The 26,003-nt window shown below is 56.2% G+C and overlaps 1 protein-coding gene across 2 annotated transcripts in view; it reads left to right on the top strand.

Moving 5' to 3' along the window:
- The window catches only part of USP22 (ubiquitin specific peptidase 22), a 41,985-nt gene extending 16,262 nt beyond the window's left edge, over positions 1-25,723 (top strand). For both annotated transcript variants that reach the window (XM_084986442.1, XM_021068045.2), the window contains exons 2-13: positions 3,533-3,665; positions 13,005-13,118; positions 15,094-15,195; positions 15,523-15,692; positions 16,949-17,096; positions 18,059-18,164; positions 19,045-19,203; positions 20,211-20,337; positions 21,463-21,554; positions 22,174-22,236; positions 22,709-22,858; positions 23,103-25,723. In XM_084986442.1, the coding sequence (XP_084842568.1) occupies positions 13,112-13,118; positions 15,094-15,195; positions 15,523-15,692; positions 16,949-17,096; positions 18,059-18,164; positions 19,045-19,203; positions 20,211-20,337; positions 21,463-21,554; positions 22,174-22,236; positions 22,709-22,858; positions 23,103-23,145 (1,167 nt within the window). In that variant the 5' untranslated portion in view covers positions 3,533-3,665; positions 13,005-13,111 and the 3' untranslated portion in view covers positions 23,146-25,723. The remainder of the gene's footprint in view (positions 1-3,532; positions 3,666-13,004; positions 13,119-15,093; positions 15,196-15,522; positions 15,693-16,948; positions 17,097-18,058; positions 18,165-19,044; positions 19,204-20,210; positions 20,338-21,462; positions 21,555-22,173; positions 22,237-22,708; positions 22,859-23,102) is intronic.
- Positions 25,724-26,003: the final 280 nt, after the last annotated feature.

Raw genomic sequence — 26,003 nt, 5'->3', positions numbered from 1 at the left:
CTGGGAGTTTCCAGGCTAGGGGTCAAATTGGAGCTCCATCTGCCAGCCTGCACCACAGCCACAGCGACACTGGATGCGAGCCATGTCTGCAACCTACAGCACAGCTCATGGCCCTGCAGGATCCTTAACCCACTGAGTGGGGCCAGGGGTGGAACTCTGACCCTCATGTACACTAGTCAGGTTCCTTACCACTGAGCCACAGTGGAAACTCCTGTTTCCACCTATTAACTGCAGTGAATGACCCAATATGTTTTTACCCCATGGTTTTGACTTTTTTTTTTTTTTAGCTCGAATCAGTTATTATTGTGATGATTATACAGTGAGGGTTTTCTCTACTGTTTTTTTTTTTTTTTTTCTTTCCTTCGTTTTTTGCCACTCCGAGGCATATCGAGTTCCCCTGGCCAGGCGTCAATTCCGAGTTGCAGTCTTGACATGAGCCACAGCTGCAGCAGTACCAGAACCTTAACGCACTGTGCTGGGCTGAGGATCGAACCTGTGTCCCAGGGCTTCCAGTACGTCTCTGATCCCATTGCGCTACAGCAGGAATGCTGAGGGTTTTCTATTTTGTTTTTTTCTGCTACATTAGATGGAATCCTTTTATGAGGAAGACTGTGGTTTTTTTATTTAGTGTAATCCATTCTTTTTGTCACTAATTTATATACTCAAATCATGCCAGGATTGCCCAGTAGGAATTTCTTAAGCCCGTGCCATTCTGTTCCTCTCATGCCCAGCAGTGTGGGAGTCAGTGGCTTGTGAAGAGGTGCCCGTTCATGGTCGTTTTTATTTAGGAAGCACCACAAAGAGTTGTTCATACCTTGAGTGTGTGGCGAGTCCTTGGCATTTATGGAAACTAGGTTTGTGCTTGGGGCTGCCAGTCAGCGGAGCCCCAGTTATAAAACCTGATTCGCTGCCTTCACATGAGTCCTGAGCATGGCTTTTATTTATGTGGAAAAGATTTAGTCAGACCGTGTGTGTGTTGGGTTATATCTGAGGCTTTCTTTCCCTCCACTGTGACCAGTTCCTTTGTTTCTGGTTGTAGTTGATTTGCTTCTGTTTAATTCCTGTAGTTTGTTTTTGTGCAGCTAAAATTCTTGAAGGTTTTTTTTTCTTTAGGCAGATGTTTCCTTCCTTTTTGAGGTTCTGCAAGAGATTGGGCAATGTAGATTTGCATTTAAAAATCAGGGCTTGGAGATCTCTTGGGGCACAGCGGGTTAAGGATCTGGCATTGTCACTGCAGCAGGTCAGCTTGCTGCTTTGGCACAGATTCAGTCGCTGGGCCGGGGAACTTCCAGTTGCTGTGGATCTGGCTAAAACAAACAAAATAAGAATCAAGGCTTAATTTTGACCTGTTTTTCAAAGTTTTGTGGGGCTTAAGGGAAAATAATAGTGTTAGAATTACGTGCTTATCCTTGTGTGTTTGTTTATATCTTCAGGGTGAGGCCAGTCCTGAGTCTTCTCTTGAATTCTATAAATAGAATCGTGTTTGCTTGTTTATCAAGTCCACAGAGAAGTTTTGCAAAATCAGGATTATGCCTTTAGAGATAAAATAAGGAACACCTCTTAATCTTTCCATCCATAGTGGGAGTGAGCAGTAAACAGGTGCCAGGAATCCCTTTCTAAGGGTCCTTATGCATGTGGTCACCAGCCCACACACTAGTCAGCTACGGCTTTACGTGGGAAGGGCTTACAGCTGGAGTTTCCGCTGTGAGGCTGCAGGTTCGATCCCTGGCCTCGCTTAGTGGGCCAGGGATCCAGCGTTGCTGTGAGACTGTGGTGTAGGCCAGCAACTGCAGCTTCTCTTCGACCCCTAACCCGGAACTTCCACATGCTGCAGGTGCAGCCCTAAAAAGGAAAAAAAAGTAGAGCTTACAGCCTCTTCTAGAACTGGCCGCCAGGATTGGTTGGCATAAGTGGGCCCCATGTCCAGCCCCAGACAGAGTCTGTGTCATGTCCGTGGTGCTGTCCTTCCCCCCTCCCCACCCCGCATTTCACTTTTCGCGACTCATGGCGTAAGGAGACGCCGGGCCAGGGATCGCACATGAGCCGCAGCGGCAGCCGTCTCCAGGCGGTTAACCTGCTGTGCCGGGTGGATGTCGGACCTGCATCCTAGCACCGCAGAGACGCTGCTGACCCTGCAGGACCACAGCAGGAGCTCCTGGGCCCTTTCTGTTTTAACCTTCCCTCCTCGCTTCCTTTCGCCTTCACCGCCCCCTTCCTCCCCGTGCTCCCTGCACCCCCATCAAAGCCAGACGACCGTGTCCTTGGCTCCCTCCGAGGCTGGGTGTTCTCTTGACAGCCCCGTGCGTGGGGTCCGTGGTGAGCGCTGGTGTGATCGTCCTGCTGGGCGTCCCTGGGAGTTTGGGTGGGTGAGAGGTTTTACTCCCGCACGCGTCATTGCTGCAGTGAAGCCGTCGGGCCTCTGCTCAGGTTCCACCTCTGACCGCTGTTTGTCCCGTTTCTGTGTCTCGCTTTGACCCGCGTCCCTCCCGGTGGGTGGATGACGAATTCAGTACAGATTCGGTGTTTGTCCCGTTTCTGTGTCTCCCTTTGGTCCGTGTCCCTCCCGGTGGGTGGATGACGACTTAGGTGCGGATCCGGTGTTTGTCCCGTTTCTGTGTCTCGCTTTGACCCGTGTCCCTCCCGGTGGGTGGATGACGACTTAGATACGGATTCGGTGTTTGTCCCGTTTCTGTGTCTCGCTTGGATCCGTGTCCCTCCCGGTGGGTGGATGCCGACTTAGGTGCGGATTCGCTGTTTGTCCCGTTTCTGTGTCTCGCTCTGACCCGCGTCCCTCCCGGTGGGTGGATGACGACTTAGGTATGGATTCGGTGTTTGTCCCGTTTCTGTGTCTCGCTTTGACCCGTGTCCCTCCCGGTGGGTGGATGCCGAATTGATCCGGTGGTGGAGTCTGACAGGTCATCCTTGAAGTGACGTCCACAGGGTTCCCATGTGGCCCAGCAGGTGGAGAACCTGACCAGTATCCCCGAGGGCAGGGTGTGATCCCTGGCCTCGCTCAGTGGTTAGGGATCTGGCATTGCCGTGAGCCGCGGTGTAGATTGTAGTGCAGGTTGGATGCCTCATTGCAGCGGCTGTGGCGTATGCAGCTCTGATTGGACCCCTAGCCTGAGAACTTCCATATGCCACAGGTGTAGCCCTAAAAAGCAAATAATAATAATAATAATAATAAAGGAATGCTGTGAATCAACTGTAGTGGAAAAAACTAAAAAATAAACAACGGCCAGATTAAGGGTTGGGGGGCAGGAGCCATGGGGGGCACGTGGGACGCAGGAGGACCTGGAGGCTTCTCACCTGGGTCAGCAGGCAGCGGGCCCTGGTCCCTGAGGCCGGACTGAGCTCTCCTAGCATACACTGAGCTAGGTGACCTGAGGACATTTTGGGGTGATAGGCAGGATTAAGGAGGTGCTCTGCTAAGTAATAGGGCCTTGGGACGGAACCTGGGCTCGCGCTTCCTTCTGAGCTGCGCCCGGCACCGGAGAATGACAGCTTTCTAATTCCCTTTTCTGGATTTCAGGCGAAGTCTTGCGTCTGCCACGTGTGTGGCGTCCACCTGAACAGGCTGCACTCTTGCCTCCACTGCGTCTTCTTTGGCTGTTTCACGAAGAAGCACATTCACGAGCACGCCAAGTCGAAGAGGCACAACCTGGGTAAGGTCCCGAGATGCCGCCGGGCTTTGGGGTCGAGGCCCTGAGTCTTGTTCTTTGCATTCTGACGTCCGCTCCTCTGAGGTTTGCGTGGTCCTCCTGGAGCTCCAGGGGCAGCAGCGCACATGGCCCCCACACTGTAGCATCGGGTGGTTTTCTCTGGGTGGAAGCCCAGGCGTGGGACTGCTGGACGCAGTGGGAATTCTGTGTTAGTTTTCTGAGGCATCGCCATCCGGTTCTCCAAGTGGTTGCACCAGTTTACATGCCCAGCAACAGCGTAAGAGGGTTCCTTTTCCTCCACACCCTCTGCAGCACTTACTGTTTGTAGACTTTTTGATGATGGCCATTCTGGCCGGTGTGAGGTGGTATCTCATAGTGGTTTGATCTGCATTTGCCTAAAAATTGGTGATGTGGAGCATGTTTTCCTGTGTTTTTGGCCGTCTCTATGTCCTTGGTAATTTGATAGGAATTGCATTGAACCTGTACATTGCCTTGGGTAGTACAGTCATTTAGAGATACATATATATAAATTTTTTTGGTCTCTTTTTTTTTAGCGCCACACCATGGCATATGGAGGTTCCCAGGCTAGGGGTCTAATCGGAGCTACACCTGTCGGCCTACCCCACAGCTCACAGCAACGCCGGATCCGAGTCGCATCTGCAGCCCACACCACAGCTCACAGCAACGCCGGATCCTTAGCACACTGAGTGAGGCCAGGGATGGAACCCGCAACCTCTTGGTTCCCAGTCAGATTCGTTTCCACTGCGCAACGACGGGAACTGGTTCGTCCAGTCCAAGAGCATGGTGTGTCTTTCCATCTGTTGGTGTCGTCTTTAATTTCTTTCATCAGCATCTTACAGTTTTCAGAGTACAGGTCTTTTGTCTCTTTGGGGTTTATTCCTAAGTGTTTTATTCTTTTTAATGTGATGGTAAATGGGATTGTTCCCCTAATTTCTCTTGCTGATCTTTCGTTGCTAGTATATAGATATGCAGTCAGTTTCTGTGTGTTAATTTTGAATCCTGCTGCTTTGCCAAATTCATGGATGAGCTCTCACAGTTTTCTGGTAGCATCTTTTAGGATTCTCTAGGTATAGTGTCGTGTCATCTGCAAACAGTGGTTTTTTTCTTTCCAATTTGGATTTCTTTTATTTCTTTTTCTTCTCTAATGGCTGCGGCTAGGACTTCCAGAACCATGTTGAAGAGTAGTGGCGAGAGCGGGCATCCTTGTCTTGTTCCTCATCTCAGCGGGATTCTCTCAGCTTCTCACCATTGGGAAGGATGTTCGCTGTGGGGTTGTCATCTGTGGCCTTTATCATGTTGAGGCGGGTTCCCTCTAGGCCCACTTTCTGAAGGGTTTTTGTCAGAAATGGCTGTTGGATTTTCCTGCATCTATTGAGAGGATCATATGGTTTTATTCTTCAGTTTGTTCATGTGTGTCACGCTGATCTTCAGACACTGAGTCTTGCATCCCTGGGATAAATCTCACTTCATGATCATGTCCACCCCTTTTAATGTCGTGTTGGATGCGGTTTGCTGGTATTTTGTTGAGGATTTTTGCATCTGTGTTCATCAGTCATGTAGGCGTGTAATTTTCTTTTTTGGTGGTATCTTTGTCTGGTTTTGGTATTGGGGTGATGGTGGCCTCATAGAATGAGTTTGGGAGTATCCCTTCCTCTGCAATTTTTTGGAATAGTTTCAGAAGGGTAGGTGTTAGCTCTTCTCTAAATGTTTGATAGAATTCGCCTGTGAAGCCATCTGGTCCTGGATTTTTTGTTTGTTGGAAGTTTTGTGGTTTTTTGTTTGTTTTTCCTTCTTAGGGCTGTACCTGCGGCACACGGAGGTTCCCAGGCTAGGGGTCGAATGAGCTGCAGCTGTCAGCCTACAGCACAGCCACAGCAACCCAGGATCTGAGCCACGTCTGCTCACGGCAATGCCAGATCCTCAGCCCACTGAGCAAGGCCAGGGATTGAACCCGCAGCCTCGTGGTTCCTTGTCAGATTCGTTTGTGCTGTGCTATGACAGGAACTTCTGTTGGAAGTTTTTTAATCACAGTTTTTAGTTTAAGTACTTGTGATTGGTCCATTCATCTTCTCTGTTTCGTCTTGGTTTAGTCTTGGAAGGTAGTACTTTTCTGAGAACTTGTCCATTTCTTCTAGGTTGTCCATTTTAGTGGCCTGTAGTATCTCTGTGATCCTTTGTATTCGCGCGATGTCCGCTGTAACTTCTCCTTTTTCATTTCTTGTGTGATTGATTTGAGTCCTGTCTTTTTCTTTTTTTTTTTTTTTTTTTTGTCTTTTTGTCTGTTGTTGTTGTTGCTATTTCTTGGGCCGCTCCCGCGGCATATGGAGGTTCCCAGGCTAGGGGTTGAATCGGAGCTGTAGCCACCGGCCTACGCCAGAGCCACAGCAACGCGGGATCCGAGCCACGTCTGCGACCTACACCACAGCTCACGGCAACGCCGGATCGTTAACCCACTGAGCAAGGGCAGGGACCGAACCCGCGACCTCATGGTTCCTAGTCAGATTCGTTAACCACTGCGCCACGACGGGAACTCCTGAGTCCTCTCTTTTTCTTAATGAGTCTCGCTAAGAGGTTATCAATTCTGTTGAGAAGTGCCCTTTGTGGCTCAGAGGTTAATGAATCCGACTAGGAGCCATGAGTTTGCAGGTTCGATCCCTGGCCTTGTTCAGTGGGTTAAGGATCCGGCGTTGCCATGAGCTGTGGTGTAGGTTGCAGATGTGGCTTGGATCTCAAGTTGCTGTGGCTGTGGTGTAGGTCGGCCAGGGAAGAGGCCCTAGAAAAGGAAAAAAAAAAAATTCTGTTGATCTTTTCAGAGAACCAGCATTTAGTTTCATTGATCTTTTCTAGAGTTTTCTTCATTTCTATTTCATTTATTTCTGCTCTGATCTTTATGATTTCTTTCTTTCTGCTAATTTTAGGTCTTGTCTCTTCTCTCGAGTTGCTTTAGATGTAGTTAGGTTGTTTGAGCTTTTTCTTGTTTCCTCATGTGGGCTTGTATTGCTATAAACTTTCCTCTTAGAACGGCTTTTGTTGCATCCCATAGGTTTTGGAGTGTTGTATCTTTGTTGTCGTTTGCTTCTAGGTATTTTTAAATTTCCTCTTTGATTTCTTGAGTGATCCCGTTGGTTGTTTAGTAGTATGGTGTTTAGTCTCCACATGTTTGTGTTTTTTGCACGTTTTTTTTCCTTGTTGATTTCCAGTTGTATAGCGTTGTGGTCAGGAAAGATTCTTGATATGATTTCAGTTTTCTTAAATTTACTGAGGCTTTGATTTGTGGTCCAGAAGGTAATCAATCCTAGAGGGTGTTCTGTGTGCACCTGAGAACATGTGTCTCGCTGCTTCTAGGTGGTGTTCTGTACGGGTCTCTTAAGGCCATCTGATCTCATGTGTCTTTTAAGGCCTGTGTTTCCTTGTGGACTTTCTGTCTGGATGATCTGTCCGTTGCTGTAAGTGGGGTGTTAAAAGTCCCGCACTATGATTGTGTTACTGTAGATTTTTCCTTTTAAGGTTGGTAGCAGTTGCCTTTATATTGAGGTGATTCCTGTCTTGGGCACATATGTATTTGCAGTTGTTCTACCTCTTTCTTGGATTGACCCTTTGATCATCATGTACCGTCCCTCTTTGTCTCTCATGGTGTTGTTTTAAGGTCTGTTTTGTCTGATAGGAGCACTGCTGCTCCAGCTTCCCTTTGACTCCCGTTTGCGTGGAGTATTTTCTTCCATCCTCTCCCTTTCAGTTTGTATGTGGCCCTAGAAGTGAAGTGGGTCTCGTTTTTGTGTCCAGTCAGACAGTCTTCTGGTTGGGGCATTTAAGTCCATTTAACGTTTAAGGTAATTATTGATAAATATGTTCTCATTGCCATTTTATTAACTGTTTTGAATTTGTTTTTGTTGGTCTTTTTTCTTCCCTTTTCCTCTTGTAGTTTGGTGACTGTCTTTAGTGATGTGTTTGGATTGCTTTTTTTTATTTGTGTCTCTGTTGTGGATTTTTGGTTTGTAGTTACCATGAAGTTTTGATACATGAGTCTATACACACACACACACACACACACACACACGAGTGTTTTAGGTTGTCGGTTTCTTAATTGCAAGTGCACCTCCAGTGTCCTGCATTTGTACCCTCCCCTTCTCACGATTTCTGATTTTGGTGGCATATTCGTGGGTGGGTGATTTCCTGCCTTTACCATATGTGTGCCTTCACTGGTGAGCCTTGTCATTTGTGATACTTTTGTTTGTAGTTTTGGCTGTTTTTCCACCTAGAGAAGTTCCTTTAGTAAATGCTGTAAAGCTGGTTTAGTGGTGCTGAATTCTCTTAGCTTTTGCTAATCTGTAAGGCTTTTGATTTCTCCTTCAGATCTGAATGAGAGCCTTGCTGGGTAGAGTGATCTTGGTTGGAGGCTTTTTTCCTTTCCTCTCTTTAAGTGTATCCTGCCACTCCCTTCTGGCCTGCAGAGCTTCAGCTGAAAAATCTGCCAGTAACCTTATGGAGGTTCCCTTGTGTGTTACTGGTTTGTTTCTCTAGCCGCTTTCGGTGTTTTCGCTCTGTCTTTAATTTTGGTCAGTCTGACTAAGCCGTGTCTCGGGGTGTTCCTCCGTGGGTTTGTGTGGTACTCGTTTTGCGTCCTGGATTTGAGTGAGCGATAACTTCCCCACGCACTTAGGGAGGTTTCTCTTTCTGCTCCGCATCTGTGATTGTCACTGGTCTGTCCTCCACCTCGCTTGTTTGTTCTTCTGCCTCCTTATTCTTCTGTGGGTTGCTTCTAATGAATCTTTTATTTCCGTTATTGAATTTTGCGTCTCTGCCTGCTTAATCCTTAACTCTTGTGTTTCTTTGCTCAGCGTTTCTTGTAATGCGTCCGTCTTCGCCTGCACTTTACTCCCAGTGTCTTGGAGCATCTTCCCTGTCGTCCGTCTGAAGTCTTTCTTGGAGGCTCGTTGTCTCCAGGTTGCTCAGCTGTTTTTCTGGGGATTTTCTGCTCCCTTGTCTGGAGCACGGTCACTGTGGGGTTTGGTGTGGTCTCTTTCTTGCAGACAGTGGGTGGTTTCCTCTCCTGCTCTGAAGTCTGCCCACTGGTAGATGGAGCTGATTCTTATGCCTCTGGTGGGTGGGGCTTTGTCTGGGTGGGATTTGAGGTAGCTGTGTGCCTGGGGGCTCTTTAGGCAGCCTTTTTCCTGAAGGGTGGGGCTGAGCTCCAACCCAGATTACTGTTAGGCCTGGGGCTTCTCAGCCCTGATGTGTGTGCCCAGATTTTTCCAAAATGGCCACGCCTAGGAGATGCCCTGTGGCTCAGTGGCTAATGACCCAACCTGTATACATGAGGGTGTGGGTTCAGTCCTTGGCCTCGCTCTGTGGGTCAAGGATCCAGCGTTGCCGTGGGCTGAGGTGTAGGTCACAGACATGGCTTGGATCCTGCGTTGCTGTGGCCGTGGTGTAGGCCGGCAGCTGTAGCTCCGATTCGACCCCTAGCCTGAGAACCTCCATATGCCATGGGTGCGACCCTAAAAAGACAAAAAGACCAAAAAAAATTTTTTTTCTTTAAAAAAATTCAAAACACCCCCTCTAGAGGAACACACACTGATGACTATTCCTGAGACCTTTGCCTGCAATGTCCTTGCCCCACAATGAGGCACAGTCACCCCCTGTCTGCCCAGGAGATCCTCCAAGAACAGCAGGCAGGTCTGAGCCGGATTCCCAGGAGGCCTCTGCTTTGCCCTGGTCTCCAGTGCCTATGAAAGCCTGTGTGCGCCTTTCAGGAATGGGGTCTCCGTTTCCCCCAGCCCCGTGGAGCTCCTGCATACGAGCCCCACTGGCCTTCAAGGCCAGATGCTCTGGGGGCTCCCTCTCCCAGTGCCGGATCCCCAGGTGTGGGGACCTGACGTGGGGCTCAGAACTCTCACTGCCACAGGTGAGTCTCTGTGATACAGTTACCTCCCAGTCTGGGCTGCCCACCTGGCGGGCATGGGGTTGCTCATATCATGTAATCGCCCCTCCTGCCTCTTGACGTGGCCTCCTCTTTGTCTTCTGGAGTAGGGTGTCTTTTTTGATAGTTTATAGTCCATTTGGTTGAAGGTAAGTTCAACAGTTGGTTGTAATTTTGCTGCTTTTATGAGAGAAGGTGAGCTCCAGTCCTCCTCCTCCACCGTCTTAATCCCATCTCATGTATCTTTTTCTTTCTTTCTTTATGTTTTTGTCTTTTTGCCTTTTCTAGGACCGCTCCCGCGGCATATGGAGGTTCCCAGGCGAGGGGTCGAATCGGAGCTGTAGCCACCGGCCTACACCACAGCCACAGCCACACGGGATCGAGCCGCATCTGCGACCTACACCACAGCTCGCGGCAACGCCGGATCCTCAACCCACTGAGCGAGGCCAGGGATCGAACCCTCAACCTCATGGTTCCTAGTTGGGTTCGTTAACCCCTGAGCCACGACGGGAACTCCTCCGTGTATCTTTCTTAATGAAAGTTTTTTCCTCCTATGTTCCCGGAGTGGGACTCCTGGCTCATGTGGTGGTTGTGTATTTCGTTTTCTGAGGAATCTCCATACTGTTCTCCATAGTGGTTGTACCAGTTTACATTCCCGCCAGCACTGCAGGGGGTTCCCTTTTCTCCACGCCCCCTCCAGCATTTATGTGTGGGCTTCTCAAGGATCGCTCTGACTGGTGTGAGGGTACCTTACTGTGGTTTTGACTTGGATTCTCTAGTGATTACATTGTTGGAACATTTTTTCCTGTGCCTGTTGGCCATTGTGTATCTTCTTTGGAGAGATGTCTGCTGAGGTCTTCCGTCCCCTTTTCAGTGGGGTTGTTTGTTTTATTTGCCGTTTAATTGGATGAGTTGTTTCTGTATTTTGGAAATCAAGCCCTTTTTGGTTGCGTCGTTTGCAGCTGTTTGCTCGCATTCTGTGGGTTGGTCTTTCACTTGTTTTATGGTTTCCTTTGCTGTGCAAAAGCTTGTGAGTGATTAGGTCCCAATTGTTTATTTTTGTTTTTAATTCTTGATCGTGGAAGACTCACCTAATCAATTCTCAGATGTCAGAGAATGTTCGATTGTGTTCTCTTCTAGGAGGTTTCTTGTTTGGTTGGTTTTTGGTTTTTTGTTTTCAGACCAACAGCTTTATTGGAAAGTCAGAGCAAAGCCCCTCTGCCCCCGCGGTTCTGGGTTCTGGTAGCGTTGGCATCAGGCTCTGAGGGTCCATTAAGTCCTGGAAGCCGAAAGACCAAGGCCGCTGAGAGTTTGTTTTTTACTTGTCTTCTTAGGGCCACACCTGTAGCATATAGAAGTTCCAGGCTAGGGGTTGAGACACAGCAGCATCTACCAGCCTGCACCACAGCCACAGCCACGCCAGATCTTGGCCACGTCTGCGACCTTTCCCACAGCTCACGGAAATGCTGGATCCTTTACCGACTGAGTGAGGCCAGGGATCGAATCCGCATCCTCATGGGTACTAGTCAGGTTCCTTACTACTGAGCCACAACATAACACAGCTTTTAAGAGTTTTATGGTGTCTTGTGTTTAATTCTTTCAGCCATTGTGAGGTTTGGTTTGGTTTGGTTTTTGTCTTTTTAGGGCCACACCTGCACCAAGTGAAAGTTCTCAGGCTAGGGGTTGAATTGGAGCCGCACCTGCCAGCCTACACCGCAGATCCCAGCCGTGTCTGCGACCCACACCGCAGCTCACGGCAACACCAGATCCTTTGACCCACTGAGCAAGGCCGGGGTGGAACCCAGTCCTCATGGATACTTGTCAGATTCTTAACCCACTGAGGCACAGCGGGAACTCCCATTTTGAGTTTATTTTTTGTGCATAGTTTGAGAGTGTGTTCTGGTTTCATTGAGTGACTATTTGATGTGGAAGCACTCTTGGAATGTGGGCCTTAGTATCTGCTTCTCCCTCTGAGCAGCTTTTCAGGGTTCATCCGTGACGTGTCAGGACTACTTTGTGGTTGCAGAGTGTTCCTGGGGCAGCTGTTCCACAGTTTGCTTATCTGGTTAGCCGCTCGTGTACATTTGGGTGTCTGTCTTGGGTTTTGAATGATGCTGCTGTGGATGATAACGCTTGAGGCTGCGCGCGTGTGTGTGTGTGCACGTTTGTCTGTTCAGGGCTGCACCCATAGCATGCGGAAGTTCCTAGGCTACCGTTGCCATCCCCTGTAGCTGCCAGCCTACACAGCCACAGCAACGCGGGATCCAGGCCGAGTCTGCGACCTACATCATAGCTCATGGCAACGCCAGATCTTTAAGCTAGTGAGCAAGGCCAGGAATTGAACCCGTGTCCTCCGTGTACTAGTGGGTCGTTACCGCTGGGCCACCGTGGCAAGCCTCATATAGGAGCTCTTGTGCTGACATGTTTTCATCTCTTCTGGGTACTGGCAGACCTCGCAGACACTGTGGGTTGGCTTCTTAATGAAGCAGATACCTCCATAACGAGTCACGCAAATTTTTGGTTTCCCACTGCACTTAAAAATTACGTTGACAGGGAGTTCCCGTCGTGGCGCAGTGGTTAACGAATCCGACTAGGCACCATGAGGTTGCAGGTTCGGTCCCTGCCCTTGCTCAGTGGGTTAACGATCCGGCGTTGCCGTGAGCTGTGGTGTAGGTTGCAGACGCGGCTCGGATCCCGCGTTGCTGTGGCTCTGGCGTAGGCCGGTGGCTACAGCTCCGATTCAACCCCTAGCCTGGGAACCTCCATATGCCTCGGGAGCGGCCCAAGAAATAGCAACAACAACAACAAAGACAAAAGACAAAAAAAAAAAAAAAAAAAATTACGTTGACAGTATACTGTAGTTTGTTAGGTGTGTGATAGTAGTAATGTCTTTCAAAGGGTAGACACCTCAGTTGACAAGTACTGTATTGCTGGAGTTCCCTGGTGGCCTAGCAGGTTAAGGATTCATTGTTGTCACTGCTGTGGCTTGGGTCTGATTCCTGGCCTGGAACTTGCGGGTGCTGAGGGCGCAGACCCAAAAACACCCTGTTATTGCCGGAAAGGGCTATCGTGTGAGCCTTCAGCAGATGGTCCCTGCTCCCACACCTCCGCACAAGTGCGGTGATGATGGAGGTGCTGGAAGTATCGTGAGAATTGCCGAAATGTGACAGCGCCTTTTAAACAGTGTGTGAGGTGTGGACGGGCCTTCTCAGGTCCCTCGGCTCCTGGCGGGACCCTCTGGGGGGCGCTCTCTCAGGTTCTCAGGTTCAAGGGCTGCAGGTTCTCGGGGGCGCGGAGGGTGCAGACGCGAGACGCCTCGGAAGCTGGGTGTTTGCTTTGTGTCCTGAGGCGGCGTCTGCTTTGGTCTTCGGCAAACGTGGTGTCTCCCTCTCTGTCCTCAGCCATCGAGCTTGTGTACGGCGGCGTTTACTGCTTCTTGTGCCAGGACTACATCTACGACAGGGACATCGAGGCCGTCGCCAAAGAGGAGCAGCGGAAGGCTTGGAAGATGCAAGGTGTGGCCTCAACTGAGCGCGCCGCCCCCCGCGCCCCCGACCGTCCGCACGGCGAGCCGGGGCCCGGCTCCAGGCAGAGGCTGCGGGCTCTGGTCTGGGAGTGAAGCGCCCCGGCTGCCCCCGCGGGGTTGGGGTGCCGCCCCCCCTGGCCCGGAAGCCCCTGAGCCCCGCGCTCGGGGCCGGCGAGGGCCCCTCCGGAGGCAGGCTGCGTCCTCCGCTGCATTTCCAGCCTCTCCCTCCCACGTGGAGTCGGGGCGGGGGGCTCAAAACCCCCAGCGTCTCATCCCCGCCTGGTCTTTCTGTTGAGCAGCCCCCACCCGGGGAGCCCTGGACTCTCATCTTTAGGACGAGAGCTTCTCCTGGGGCCCCCATGGCCAGGGCCCTGGCGGGTTTGGGGTGCTTGTCAGGGACGGGGCCGGGCCACAGGCGGGGGTCTCCTGTCCCGCGGGAGCCACGGTGCCCTGCGGACCCTCCCGCCCCCACGGCTGCGGCACACACTGTCCACACCCGGCACACAGTCAGGGTACGCGCGTCACGTAGCTGCTTGCTTGCTTTCTGTCTTTTTTTTTTTTTTTTTTTTTTTGCTTTTTAGGGCCGCATCCACGGCACATGGAGGTTCCCAGGCTAGGGGTTGAATCAGAGCTGCAGCCGCCGGCCTCCACCAGGGCCCCAGCAACGCGGGATCCTCAACCCCCTGAGCGAGGCCAGGGATCGAACCCGCAACCTCATGGTTCCTAGTTGGATTCGTTTCCACCTCACCACGACGGGAACTCCGCACCCCCCTTTTGTAGTGATTTTTATTTTCCCGCCTCAGTGGTTTACAGTGTCGTCAAGCTGTGCTCCTCAGCAGGGTGGCCCCGTGGCACACAGTGTGCGTTCTTTTCCTCACATCGCCTCTGTCGTAAGGGCAGATGTGGTTCCCGGTGCTCTGCAGCAGGGTCCCACTGCTCATCCACTCTCACACTAAGTGAAGTACGTGGGAAGGAGAGAGAAATGCCACATGGTATCACTCACCTCTGGAGTCTGATCTACGGCACAAACGAACCTTTCCACAGAGAAGAGAATCAGGGACGTGGATTGCAGGCTAGAGGTGGGGGGATGGATGCAGGCTGCTTGCTTTCTTGTTCATGTATTTCCTTTTGGTTGCCCCGGTATTTTTCCTTCTTCGTTCTCTTTTGCTTATTTTGTTCTCACTTCTAACAGACGGCCGTGGGCCACGGCAGCATCACAGGTACAGAAAAGCCCGATGGACTCTGACCATGTCCCAGCTAGGAGAGCTGTTGCCAGTGCAGCGGGTGTACACCCCCAGCATCTGGCCCGCACTTCTTTGCCTTAATTGTTCTGCTTTAATGACGCCTCATGTGAGATCTTAGAACAGGAGAGACAGTGCTGGTCACAGAGCTGGTTGGCAGATCTTCTCTGGAGAACTGTCTTGTGAGCTGAGCCTGGGGATGGGGGAGCAGGCAGCCGAGTCTGAGGACGTTACTTCTTTGCGTAGAGCGTTGAAACCTCAGGGACGCGTGTCGGAGTCTTTCTGAAATCACGCCTCGTCTCCACCTGCCCGCAGGGGGTGTGGCTTTTAATTGTTGTTATGCAGAAATCTGGGGTCCATGGAGCCAGGGTCTTGGGAGCAGGCTGTGTGTCGGGGGGAGAGTGGCTCGTGGCAGTGTTGGCCCAGTTCCGGGCTTCGCTGTGTCTTTCGCCGGCCCCTCTCGGGCCTGGCTCCTTCACAGGAGGGTCCTCCACCTTCCTGCCTGGTGCCCCCGTGGGTGCTGACGCCGCCGTCTGGGCTCCGGGGCCACAGGCGGGGGAGAAGGGGGCCGGGGCGCTGCTCTCCTGTCCCCCGAGAAGGCAGCCTGGTCATGGCCCCGGCTCCGAAAGACGCTCCCTGATGTCTGTGAGGCGCTTTCCGCGAGCCCCGTGCGCGGCCCCCCTTGACGTGCAGGCCGCCTGACGGCACCTTCCGCCCGCCCAGGCATCGGGGAGAAGTTCTCCACCTGGGAGCCCACCAAGCGGGAGCTGGAGCTGCTGACCCACAACCCCAAGAGGCGCAAGATCACCGCCAACTGCACCATAGGTGGGCCTGGGCTCACGCATCCTGGTGGGCAGCTGCAGGTCGGGGGCCTGGGCAGAGGCACCTGTGAGCGGGTCCCCAGGCCTCCTGAGGCGTCGGCAAGTACGCACCTGGTTCACCAGTTTGTCAGGCTCCTTTCTGGCTTCCCGTTGCCACTGAACACCTTGGCGCTGCCATCGCAACCTCGGGTCCTGGGGCAGGGGACCCCCCCCCCCGGACGTTTTATAGGAAAGCGGCATAAAACTGGAGACCTGCCCGTGTCCTGCCTTGGAGGGCGGGGTGGGGGTAGCCGCCTGCCCGCAGCGCCGTCAGCCCGCTCTCCCGCGCCAGGTCTGCGGGGCCTCATCAACCTGGGGAACACGTGCTTCATGAACTGCATCGTGCAGGCGCTCACGCACACGCCGCTGCTGCGGGACTTCTTCCTGTCGGACCGGCACCGCTGCGAGATGCAGAGCCCCAGCTCCTGCCTGGTCTGCGAGATGTCGTCGCTCTTCCAGGAGGTGAGCCCGGGACCGCGGAGCCCGGGACCGCGGGGCGGGGGCCTGTTTCACAGGTGCCTCGACAGTGGCACGCACGGTTTTCCCAAAGGGGCTGTCGGGGAGGACTTGGCAGCCCCGGGGTCTAGTGGGTGTCAGCAGCGGGCGAGTGTCCAGCACGACACAGAGGGCGTGTGCCCTGCTCCGTTCGCAGGGTGGGCGGGTTCCTCTTCTGTGGCCCGACCTTGGGATCCTGCTTCTCTAGGGGCGCCTGTGTTGAAGTCAGGTTCTGTCTGACGGCTCGTAGGCTGCCCTGAGCCACGCGCGTCCACGTACCCCGGGCCAGCCCCAAGGGCAGGACTGCACTCCGCTGCAGCCGCCCTGCCACCCCGCAGGCCTGGCTCCCGCCCCCTCGGCCACTAGGAGGCCCAGCAGCTCATCAGGCGTCCACCCGCAGGGCCAGCAGCCTCAGCCTGGTCTGACTGTGTCGGGACCCTTGTTGCACCCCCGCGTTTCTCTCGGGGCAGTGGCTGCCCAGGGCAGGGGCAAGAGCAGGGTACACTTGGTCCACGCTCGTCTGGCCGCAGAGCTCGGTTGCTCATCGCCAGGCCCGTTTCAGGAAGAGGTGGCGAACCGCTGGCCAAGCCTAACGAGTTCCCCTACCGGAACCTGCCAGCAGCTGCTGGGGTTGGTTTTTTGGCCCGGGTTTATTAAGGTACAGTTTACACACAGCAAACATCGCCTTTTTGTGTATGTATTTGTTTTGGCAAGTGTTTGTCCCACTTCATCCCTCTGCTCATCTCTGGGAAGTGGATGGTGGGATAGAGAAAAGTAGGTGCAGATCAAAAACTCCAAATAGGAGTTCCCATCGTGGTGCAGTGGTTAACGAATCCGACTAGGAACCATGAGGTTGCGGGTTCGATCCCTGCCCTTGCTCAGTGGGTTAACGATCCGGTGTTGCCGTGAGCTGTGGTGTAGGTTGCAGACGCGGCTCGGATCCCGCGTTGCTGTGGCTCTGGCGTAGGCCAGTGGCTACAGCTCCGATTTGACCCCTAGCCGGGGAACCTCCATATGCCGCGGGAGCGGCCCAAGAAATAAGCAACAATAACAACAACAACAATAACAAAAAACACAAAAGACAAAAAAAAAAAAAAAAACTCCAAATAAAACCGGAGCTGAAGGAGAGGCGGCAGCTTGTCCGTGGAGCTCGCCGTGGTCGGAGGGTCTTGCTCGAGGTCCACGCCCAGCGTCCAGGGCTCGCTCTCCTTCTCTCTGAGCAGTTTTACTCCGGGCACCGGTCCCCACACATCCCGTACAAGCTGCTGCACCTGGTGTGGACGCACGCCCGGCACCTGGCGGGGTACGAGCAGCAGGACGCGCACGAGTTCCTGATCGCGGCCCTGGACGTCCTGCACCGCCACTGCAAAGGTGCCTGAGAGGGTCCTGGGGCGGGGGCGGCCCCTGTCCCCAGCGAGCTGTGTCCACAGCGAGCTGCTTGGTGCGTCTTGAGCGGGCAACGTCGCGTGGTGTCTATGCAGCAGGGGCAGCAGGGTGGCCTCTGACCCTGAGGACAGGGAGCTGCGGCCTGGGCGCCTGGTTGTGGGGAGCCTGGCCGTCAGGATGCCCTGGGCTGGTCAGGTCTCCCGGCCCCCAGCACCGGGAGGGCCGTCCAGCCAGGCCTGCCCTGCACGTGGGTCGTGACCTCAGGTGACTTTCGGCCTGTTTTTCGTGGCATCTTTCTGTGTGTTTCCCGTATCCTAATTTTTTGTGCCCAAGGTTGAAATCCTTCTGGGGTCTTCTCTCCTGTCTTTCCAGACAGCTGCTGTCAGAAGACCCAACGGCCGTCCTGTATCCCTTGTAACAGTGTAGCTTTACGTGACTTTACACGGGCCCAGACAACACCCCATGCCCTGCATGTAGTTGAGCCCAGGCCCCGCAGCACGCGTGTGTGGTTGTCTGCCGGCCGGGTGTGTGGGGAGCGTGTGCCATCGGGGCTCTCGGGTGCCCAGGGCCGGAGCTGACAGGGATGGGCAGGGGTCCTGCAGGGCTGCCTCCTAGAGCAGGGACCCCATTCTGTCTGGTCCAGGAGCGGAAGGCTTCTGGGGGCTTCTGGCCAGAGTGTTGGCCCCCCAGTGAGAAACTGTTGCGTTTCCGCTCGTGAAGAGGGCGTCGCCTGCCTCCCCCGTTGCTGCCGGCAGACGCATTCAGGGTCCTGGCGGGTGGTGGGGAGTCCGCGGGAGGGGCACAAGGAGGAAACGGGACGCGCGCGGCCGGCCGGCCCTCCCCGCCGCGTGGGAAAGACCGGGCGGCCTTGGCAAGCGCGGCCGCCTGCGGCTGCGGCGGGAACCCGCCGGCCTGGGGCCGGGATCACAGGGCTGCGGTCTCCCCAGGTGACGACAACGGGAAGAAGGCCAACAACCCCAACCACTGCAACTGCATCATAGACCAGATCTTCACGGGCGGGCTGCAGTCCGACGTCACCTGCCAGGTGTGCCAGTAAGTGCCTCCCGCCGACGCGGGCCGCCTCAGACCCGCCTGCTCCTGTGCCGCCCGCTGCCGCCACGGGGCTGGTCACGGCCGAGGTCGAAGGGCTCAGACCCCGGTGCCCCAGCCGGGCCTTCTTGGTGCGGCGTTGGGTGCCCTTCAGGGGCGGGGGCCTCCCCCAAGCTGCTCCGACCGCCCCCACGTCTCCGCTTCCCACGGGTGTCCCTGGTGGTGGTTCCGCATTTGTGTTTCCGTTTTCTCGGGAGCAGCGTCCCTCGTCCTGGGCTCGGCTTTGACTCCGGGGGGCCGAGGGCCTGGCTGGGGAGGTCGCGAGCCCTCCTTCCCCTCAGGCCCTCCCCGCTTTTTCTTCCACTTCGGTCGTTGTTGTGTTTTTAAAAAGCCCTGGTCACCCACTGAAGCTACTCCGAACCTGTGGTGAGCGGGCCCTGCGGTTGGGAAGGGGCCAGGTTCCCGTGTGACGCCGCCTCCGAGGCGAGGGTGCTCCAGGCCACCGACCGAGCAGGGTCTGGACTCGGGGCTCTTGTCCTGTGGGCCCGTCTGCGGCATTTCCCGGCCGGGGTCCTCGGGTGGAGTCGGCTTGTGAGGCAGTGCGTCGCGTGCCCCGGAGGGCGGCTCGCGGCGAGGCCTGCAGCTCCCAGCTCCTGGGCCCGAAGCCCCCGGTCCAGGCGCTGCGGTTGATCCCTCAGGGGAGGCCCAGGAGCTTGTGTTTTTCCGCAGTTCCCGGAACAGCCGTGCTGATCTTTGGGGCTCGGAGGCCGTTGCTGCAGGGGCAGCCGTGGCCGTGGGTGGTCTGCGCGCTGTGCCCCTGGCCCGGCGGCGTCCTCGCTCTCCCGTCATCCGCGCCCACACGTCCTGTCTCTTTCGTTCCCAGCGGCGTCTCCACCACCATCGACCCTTTCTGGGACATTAGCCTGGACCTGCCTGGCTCCTCCACGCCCTTCTGGCCGCTGAGCCCCGGCAGCGAGGGCAGCGTGGTGAACGGGGAGAGCCACGCGTCGGGGACCACGACCCTCACGGACTGCCTGCGGAGGCGAGTTACGGAGGAGGGGGCCCGTCTTTGCGTCCAGGCTGTTCAGGGTGAAGTCCAGCAACGTCAGAGCCTCGACCCACTGTGCTGGGCCGGGGTCAAACCCTCGCTTCTCCAGTGGCCTGAGCGCTGCAGTCGGCTCCTTAACCCACTCACCACCGTGGGAACCCCCCAAATCTCATTTTTTTTTTTTAATTAACCTTTTTCCTTTGAGATAATTGACGTTTTGCCTGCAGTTGTAAGACGTAACCCAGAGAGATCCCACGTGCTCTCTACCCGGCTCCCCCAGGGGTAGCATCCTGTAAGGCTAGAGCACAGGATCAGAGTCAGGCCAGCAGCATCGCACAGTCCCTGCGGGATCCCTCACAGCCACACGCCTGCCCACCCACCACCACTGCCTCCTTAGCTCCTGGCAGCCGCAGATCTGGTCTCCATTTCTAGAAATCCCACATTTAAAGATTTTTTTTTTCCCCCCTCATTTTTAGGGCCACCTCGTGGCCTATGGACGTTCCTGGGGCAGGGGTTGAATCGGAGCTGCCGCTGAGGTCTCTGCCTCAGCCACAGCCACACCGGATCCTTAACCCACTGAGCGAGGCTGGGGATTGAACCCGCTTCTTCATGGGGACAATGTTGGGTTTCATAACCTGCTGAGCCACAGTGGGCACTTTAGACTTTCCACTTTTAGAAAAGTTTTAAGAAATTTTGTTTGTTTTTTGTCTTCTTAGGGCCACACCTGCAGCATATGGAGGTTCCCAGGCTAGGGGTCCAGTCCAGGCTGTAGCTCCCTGCCTACACCACAGCTCATGGCAGCACTGGGTCCTAGACTTACTGAGCAAGGCCAGGGATTAAAGTATATCCTGATGGATTCTAGTCGGGTTTGTTAACCACTGAGCCACAACGGGAACTGCAAGAAAATATTTTTTAAAGTGATGCTGAACGTAATAAAGTAACCTTTCACCCCGACCTCTCCATCCCTCTTTCCTAAAATTGCATTTTTCAACGCACGGCAGGTTTACCAGACCCGAGCACTTGGGGAGCAGTGCCAAGATCAAGTGTAGCGGTTGCCACAGCTACCAGGAGTCCACCAAGCAGCTCACCATGAAGAAGCTGCCTATTGTTGCCTGTTTTCATCTCAAAGTAAGTTCCACCGGCGTCTCCAGGCCAGGGGGGCGGGAGGGGGGCAGCGGCCGGAGTAGGAGGAGGACCTGCAGCTGTTTCAGGAGTTCCCATCATGGCTCAGTGGTAAGGAACCCAGCTAGTATCCACGAGGTTGCGGGTTCAATCCCCGGCCCTGCTCAGTGGGTTAAAGGTCCGGCGTTGCCATGAGCTGTGGTGTGGGTGGCAGACGTGGCTTGGATGCAGTGTTGCTATGGCCGTGGTGTAGGCCGGCGGCTGCAGTTCAGATTTGACTCCCAGCCTGGGGACTTGCGTATGCCGCAAGTGCAGCCCTAGAAAGGCAGAAAAGGGAAAGAAGAAGAGGAGCTGCTTCGTGAGGAAGGCGGGGTGAGTTCCTCAGGGCGCGTTAGGGTTTTGCTCCTCCTCCCTGCGCATCCCGCAGGCCCACGGCAAAGACCCTCCGCTCCCGTCTCGTCCTGGCGCGGGCCGGCCTCTCCCGGGAAGGCCGGCAGTGGGTGCGAGCTGCGAGCTGTGGGCAGCGTGTTGCAGGAGGTTTCGCAGCAAAGGTTGCGCGTGTGCTGGTTTTGGACCTTTGTCTGGTTTTGTGTATAAATCATTGTCTCTGTTGCTTTTATTTCGTGACCTTTTAAAAACCTAAGACAGGAGTTCCCGTTGTGGCTCATCGGTCACAAACCCGACTAGTACTGATGAGGATGAGGTTCGAGCCCCGGCCTCGCTCCGCGGGTTAAGGATCTGGTGTTGCCGAGAGCTGTGGTGTGGGTCACAGGCGCGGCTCAGATCCTGCGTGGCTGCGGTTGTGTCGTAGGCCAGCAGCTGTAGCTCCAGTTCCGTTCCTAGCCTCGAAGCTTCTATGCGCCACCCCTGTGCCCCTAAAAAGGAGAAAAGGAAGGTCCTGGCTGGCAGGTCTGGAGCTGGATCTGCAAGTGTCAGGTCTGGTGTGTCAGTGCCCCCCACACCCCGACTGCGCTCTGGTCACGTCCCAGCATTTCGTGCCTTTGGCGGCTGGCCGGAGCCCGTGGGTGCCGTGGCATGGGTGGAGGCTGTCCCCGGGCTCTGCTGTGGCCGAGGCCGCCTAAAAAGGGAAGGGGCCGCGGAGACCACCGCTTCCCTCTCCCGTTTCTGCAGCGGTTCGAGCACTCGGCCAAGCTCCGGCGGAAGATCACCACCTACGTGTCCTTCCCGCTGGAGCTGGACATGACCCCCTTCATGGCCTCCAGGTTTGTCCCCGGTCCAGGGGCGGGTGGGCGCGCGGGCTGCTGCCAGGTCCCTGGTGGGGCCGCTGCATCTGCTAATGCCGACTGTCCTGACTCAGCCCAAAACAGTCCCCGCGTGAGGGGGGCGCTCCTGCAGGGGGGTCTCCACACGGGGACCCTCCACGCGGGGTCACAGGGTAGCGTTGCAGCTGAAGGCACAGGCGTGGAGCACAGAGCAGTAGTGTGACTTTGCACTTGGAGAGTTCGGTGGCCTTGTTTCGGAGTCGATATGTCGCAGAGCACTTAAAACGGACCCTCCTCTGATGCCAGGACAGTCTCTCATGAGCGAGGCTGCCGTCGAGCACAGCTGCAGGCTGGAGGTTTCAAGCGGCAGAGACCCGTCCCCAGTTCTGGAGGCCGGCAGCCGGAAGTCGTGGGGCAGCGGCCGTGGGGCTGGGCCCATCCCGTCTCCGAGCCTCCGTCCCGACGCTTCACACCGCCGGCCTGGGCCTGGGTTTCCTCACGGGCCGCGAGGGTGGAGTTGGCAGGACCAGACGCACCTGGCACAGTGCTGGCATCATTTCAGCGGCAGGCCTTGCGTTAACTGTGCGGCCCGATGCTGAGTCTCCGCCCTCTGTTGCAGCAAGGAGAGCAGGATGAACGGCCAGTACCAGCAGCCGACGGACAGCCTCAGTAACGACAACAAGTAAGCGGTGCCTGTGTGTGTCCTGGCAGCTGGAGCGCGAGGCGGGCTGTGGGCCTGTGCTTGGGCAGGGGTGGCCAGAGCGTTGCCCGGCTGCGTTTGAGGGGCCGTTCTCGTGCTTTTGGCGGCTGGCCTGCTTCCTGGCCGGGGCCTCCCACCCTCTGACGAGCGGCTCGTGCGCCCGCCCTTCTCCCCTGGGTGTGGGGCCCCTGCTCCTTCTCTCCCATCCTTCTCGTTGGCGGGAGGAGGGAGGGCAGAGCGGCGGCGGTGTCTCCGGCACTGACCCTCGGCCCCACCCCCTCGCGCTGGGGCGGGGGCTGAGCCCAGTCCCCGCGCCCTCATCCATCAGCGCTCGTTCTGGGCTCTCGCCGTTGGTCAGTGGACTGCTCCCCACACACAGGCCTCTGACCGTGGGGACCACGGTCTCGGGAGCTGGTGGAATTGAGGGAACCTCCCTGCTGCCCCCCCAAACCAGGTACTCCTTGTTTGCGGTGGTCAACCACCAGGGGACCCTGGAGAGCGGCCACTACACCAGCTTCATCCGGCAGCACAAGGACCAGTGGTTCAAGTGTGACGACGCCATCATCACCAAGGCCAGCATTGAGGACGTGCTGGACAGCGAGGGGTGGGTGTGCTGGCCTGGGTCCCGCGGGTCCCTGAGGAGCCCGAGTTTGAGAAGACAGCCTTGGGGCTGCAGGGAGGCGGGGCCGGGAGTTGAGGCTGGAACCTGGCCCCTGGCGGCAGCGGCAGGCAGACCTTGGGCCATGTGGGTGGGGGCGCTGGTGCTCCCCGCTGGGTCTCTGCTCCCCGGGGCCTGCGTGCTCGGCCCCTGGTGCTGCAGGGCGTGAGCTCCTGCTCTCTCCCCGCAGGTACTTGCTGTTCTATCACAAGCAGTTCCTGGAGTACGAGTAGCCGTCAGCTGGAAGCCCCCCAGAGTGATCCTGACCCCCCCGCCCCCGCTTCCTGCCGCCCGCCAGACGCCCCCAGCGCCCCGGCTCCCCTGCAGCCTGGGCCCCCAGGAGGCGGCCCCAGGAGTGCCCAGGACGTGGTGTTCGGACAGTGGGCTGGAGGTGGGCCGGGTGCGGGGGGGCCTGGGCCGTGGCTCCTGCTTCTCGCGGGGCGGGGGTGGAGGTGCCAGCGTTTCTCGTGGGTCCAGAAAGCAGGCAAGTGGAGGGGGCGGCCCTGGCGGGGTCTGTCTCTCTGTCAGTGTGTCGTGCGTGGCGCGGGCTTAGGCACGGGAGCCCCGGAGCCTGTGGGGCTGGAGGCGCCGGCGGGTCTGTCCCGCAGATAACTTAGCGCCACCCTGCATGCGGGAGGCCGCCTGTGCCGTCCCGGCTTTCTAGGAATAGGCGTTTTCTTAGGCTCCTCTTTTTCTTTTTCTAGAACGGTGGGTCTCGTAGGCGTAGTGGTAGTGACGTGAGGGTTTGCTGATCTCGTGCTGACACTGGGTTGTCTTCCCTTTTCCCTGAGTGAATCTTGCTTTTTACTTGGTGCTGTTTTCGTTGCCCCGCCCCTGGTCGGAGCGTCCGTGTCCTGGCCGACGCTGGCGGGCGCAGCGGGTACGGTCTCCATCGTGCCCATCCTTTAGTGAAGGAAGGCGCAGAATTGGCCTGTCTCCCTTCCTCGTGTCTCCTTTCCGGCCGCCCGGCCGTCCTAAGAGCTCTCCTGCCGCCTTGTCCAGTGGGCACTGCATCTGGCCTTTTCTCTTGGAGCAGGAGGCACGGCGGGGCTGGCGCCTGGGAAGGGTGGGTGAGGGGCAGCCACAGCGTCACTGTCCCTGGGGGTTGTCTGCGTCTGGGGAGTGACAGGCCGGAGCCCCAGGCAGGGGGCATCCTGGAGCCAGTCTGCCCTGACCTGCGAGGTTCCTCCCGGAGGGGCTGGGCCATCGCAGGGTCGGCAGATCTTCCATCAGGGGCAGGCAGTAGCTGTTTGGGGCTGTGGACGGTGCCGTCTTTGCCCCAGGTCCCACGCAAGTGAGCGAAGCTGTGTTCCAGTAAAACCTGGGGGGGACACGGACCTTTGAATTGCATGTGCTTTTCAGACCTCTCCAGATTTTAGGCTCGTTCACTACGTAGGGTGAGCACACTGTCCTTGGCTGCAGGCCGCACACAGGCCGGCGGGTCCCAGGTCTGGCTCCTCGGCTGCTTGCGTTGCAGGCGCCGAGTGGCTGCTGCTCTGTGCTGAGGTGCTGGGGTCAAGCCGTGGGGTCACCGTGTAGGGTAGAGGCCTGGGTTCAGGTTGTGCTTCAGTCTGCCTTGTGTTTCTGCATTCAGGAAACACAAGTCTTAAGGCCTGTTTGTCAATACCCAGAGGCATCCTCAGAGAAGCGTGGGCAGGTCCACTTTCCACGTCCTCATACGTGGCCACAGGTGGCCCGTCTGTGTGTGACTGCAGGGAGAGCTCCCCTGGGCAGAGGTCTGGCGGGGCTGGCCCTTGGCTGATGGTGGCTGCAGGCTCTGAGTCCCGGGGCTTCCTGCCAACCTGTGGCCAGTGCATTTCGGGGGCGTCCCCCGGGCAAAGCGGGGACAGCCCTTGTCCTGGCCTCGGGGTTTCTGGCAGGTCTCCTGCAGTCTGGTCACCTCTCTGCCCGCTCTGTCCCTCCTCGCACCCCTTCCCCGCCACCCGCTCGTTGAGGGCTCAGCTGCTCCAGGAGCGTGAGGGCTGGGGAGGCAGGCCGCGTCCTTTCTGGACGTCCTGTTGAATGCGGACATCCAGGTGAATCCTCTTTTTCCCGGCGCTGGTGTTGTGGGCGCTTCCTCTCTCTGTGCTGCCGAGCTTCCCCTGTGACCGGAGGCGCTGCGGGTGGGGGTTGCTCCACCCCGAGCCCTCCACACGGAGGTCCGCCTTTGATTTCGCCTCGTCAGGAACCCCATGGACTTGGGATTTGTTTTCTTTCAGTCCAGCTACTAAATAGAATGGTCTCCCGTCCTTGTAACCACGCCGTGGGGTGGCCAGGCTGTCCCGGGTGTCCGAGCACTGAGTCACCAGCCGGCCCCTCCCACTAGCGTGTCTGCCACGCAGCTCCTCCCAGGGAGGCAGTGGGCCTTGCGTCCTCAGTGTCGTGAGTGGGGATTTTGACCAGCAAGAAGCTGGGGAGTGGCCGCGCGGCTGGGCCGAGTGGGTCTGGAGCGGGCCTGGCCAGCCTCCCTCGGGCCCTGGGCCCCTCTCCGCCACCTCCAGCTCCCCGTCGGTGCCCGGACGACCAGATGCCACCTCCTGCAACATCTCTCCTTGTGCTGTTGTACTTCTGCTCGTGTGGATGCTCGCGTTGTGAAATCGCTGTTCTTTTGAGAATTCCAGTGACTGTTTCATTTACTCTCACTTTGAAAACAAAAATTATGAGATTCCAGTGATTGTGCTGTGGACTTTATCACCGAGCTGTTCACACCTCCCTTGACCTGTGGAGTTGAGGGAACGTTCGATTCTGCTCTTTCTTTAATGGCTTGTGGTCTTTCCTCTGTTACAATAAAGCTACATTTTATTCTGAAAACCGGCCTATTCTCCCCTTAGCGCCTCCAGCAGCCGAGGAGAGAGGCTGGGACCAGTTTGTTTCCCACCCAGACCTGCCCTGGGGCCGGGGTGTCCCTGCTGCCTGCATTTCCTCCTTGTAGGGGCAGGGTGGTGACACGTCCAGGACTTGGATACTTCAGAGTGACCTGGGGAGTTCCCGGTGTGGCTCAGCAGAAATGAACCCGACCAGGTTCCATGAGGATGCGGGTTCCGTTCCTGGCCTTGCTCAACAGGTTAGGTATCTGGTGTTGCCGTGAGCG

Source organism: Sus scrofa, chromosome 12 (genome assembly GCF_054392235.1).
Source record: "Sus scrofa isolate SSC_HxYL_T2T_F1_AM1 chromosome 12, Sscrofa_HxYL_maternal_Yorkshire_Landrace_v2.0, whole genome shotgun sequence".
NCBI classification, from domain to species: Eukaryota; Metazoa; Chordata; class Mammalia; order Artiodactyla; family Suidae; genus Sus; species Sus scrofa.
This window is presented reverse-complemented; position numbering and strand designations above follow the sequence as displayed.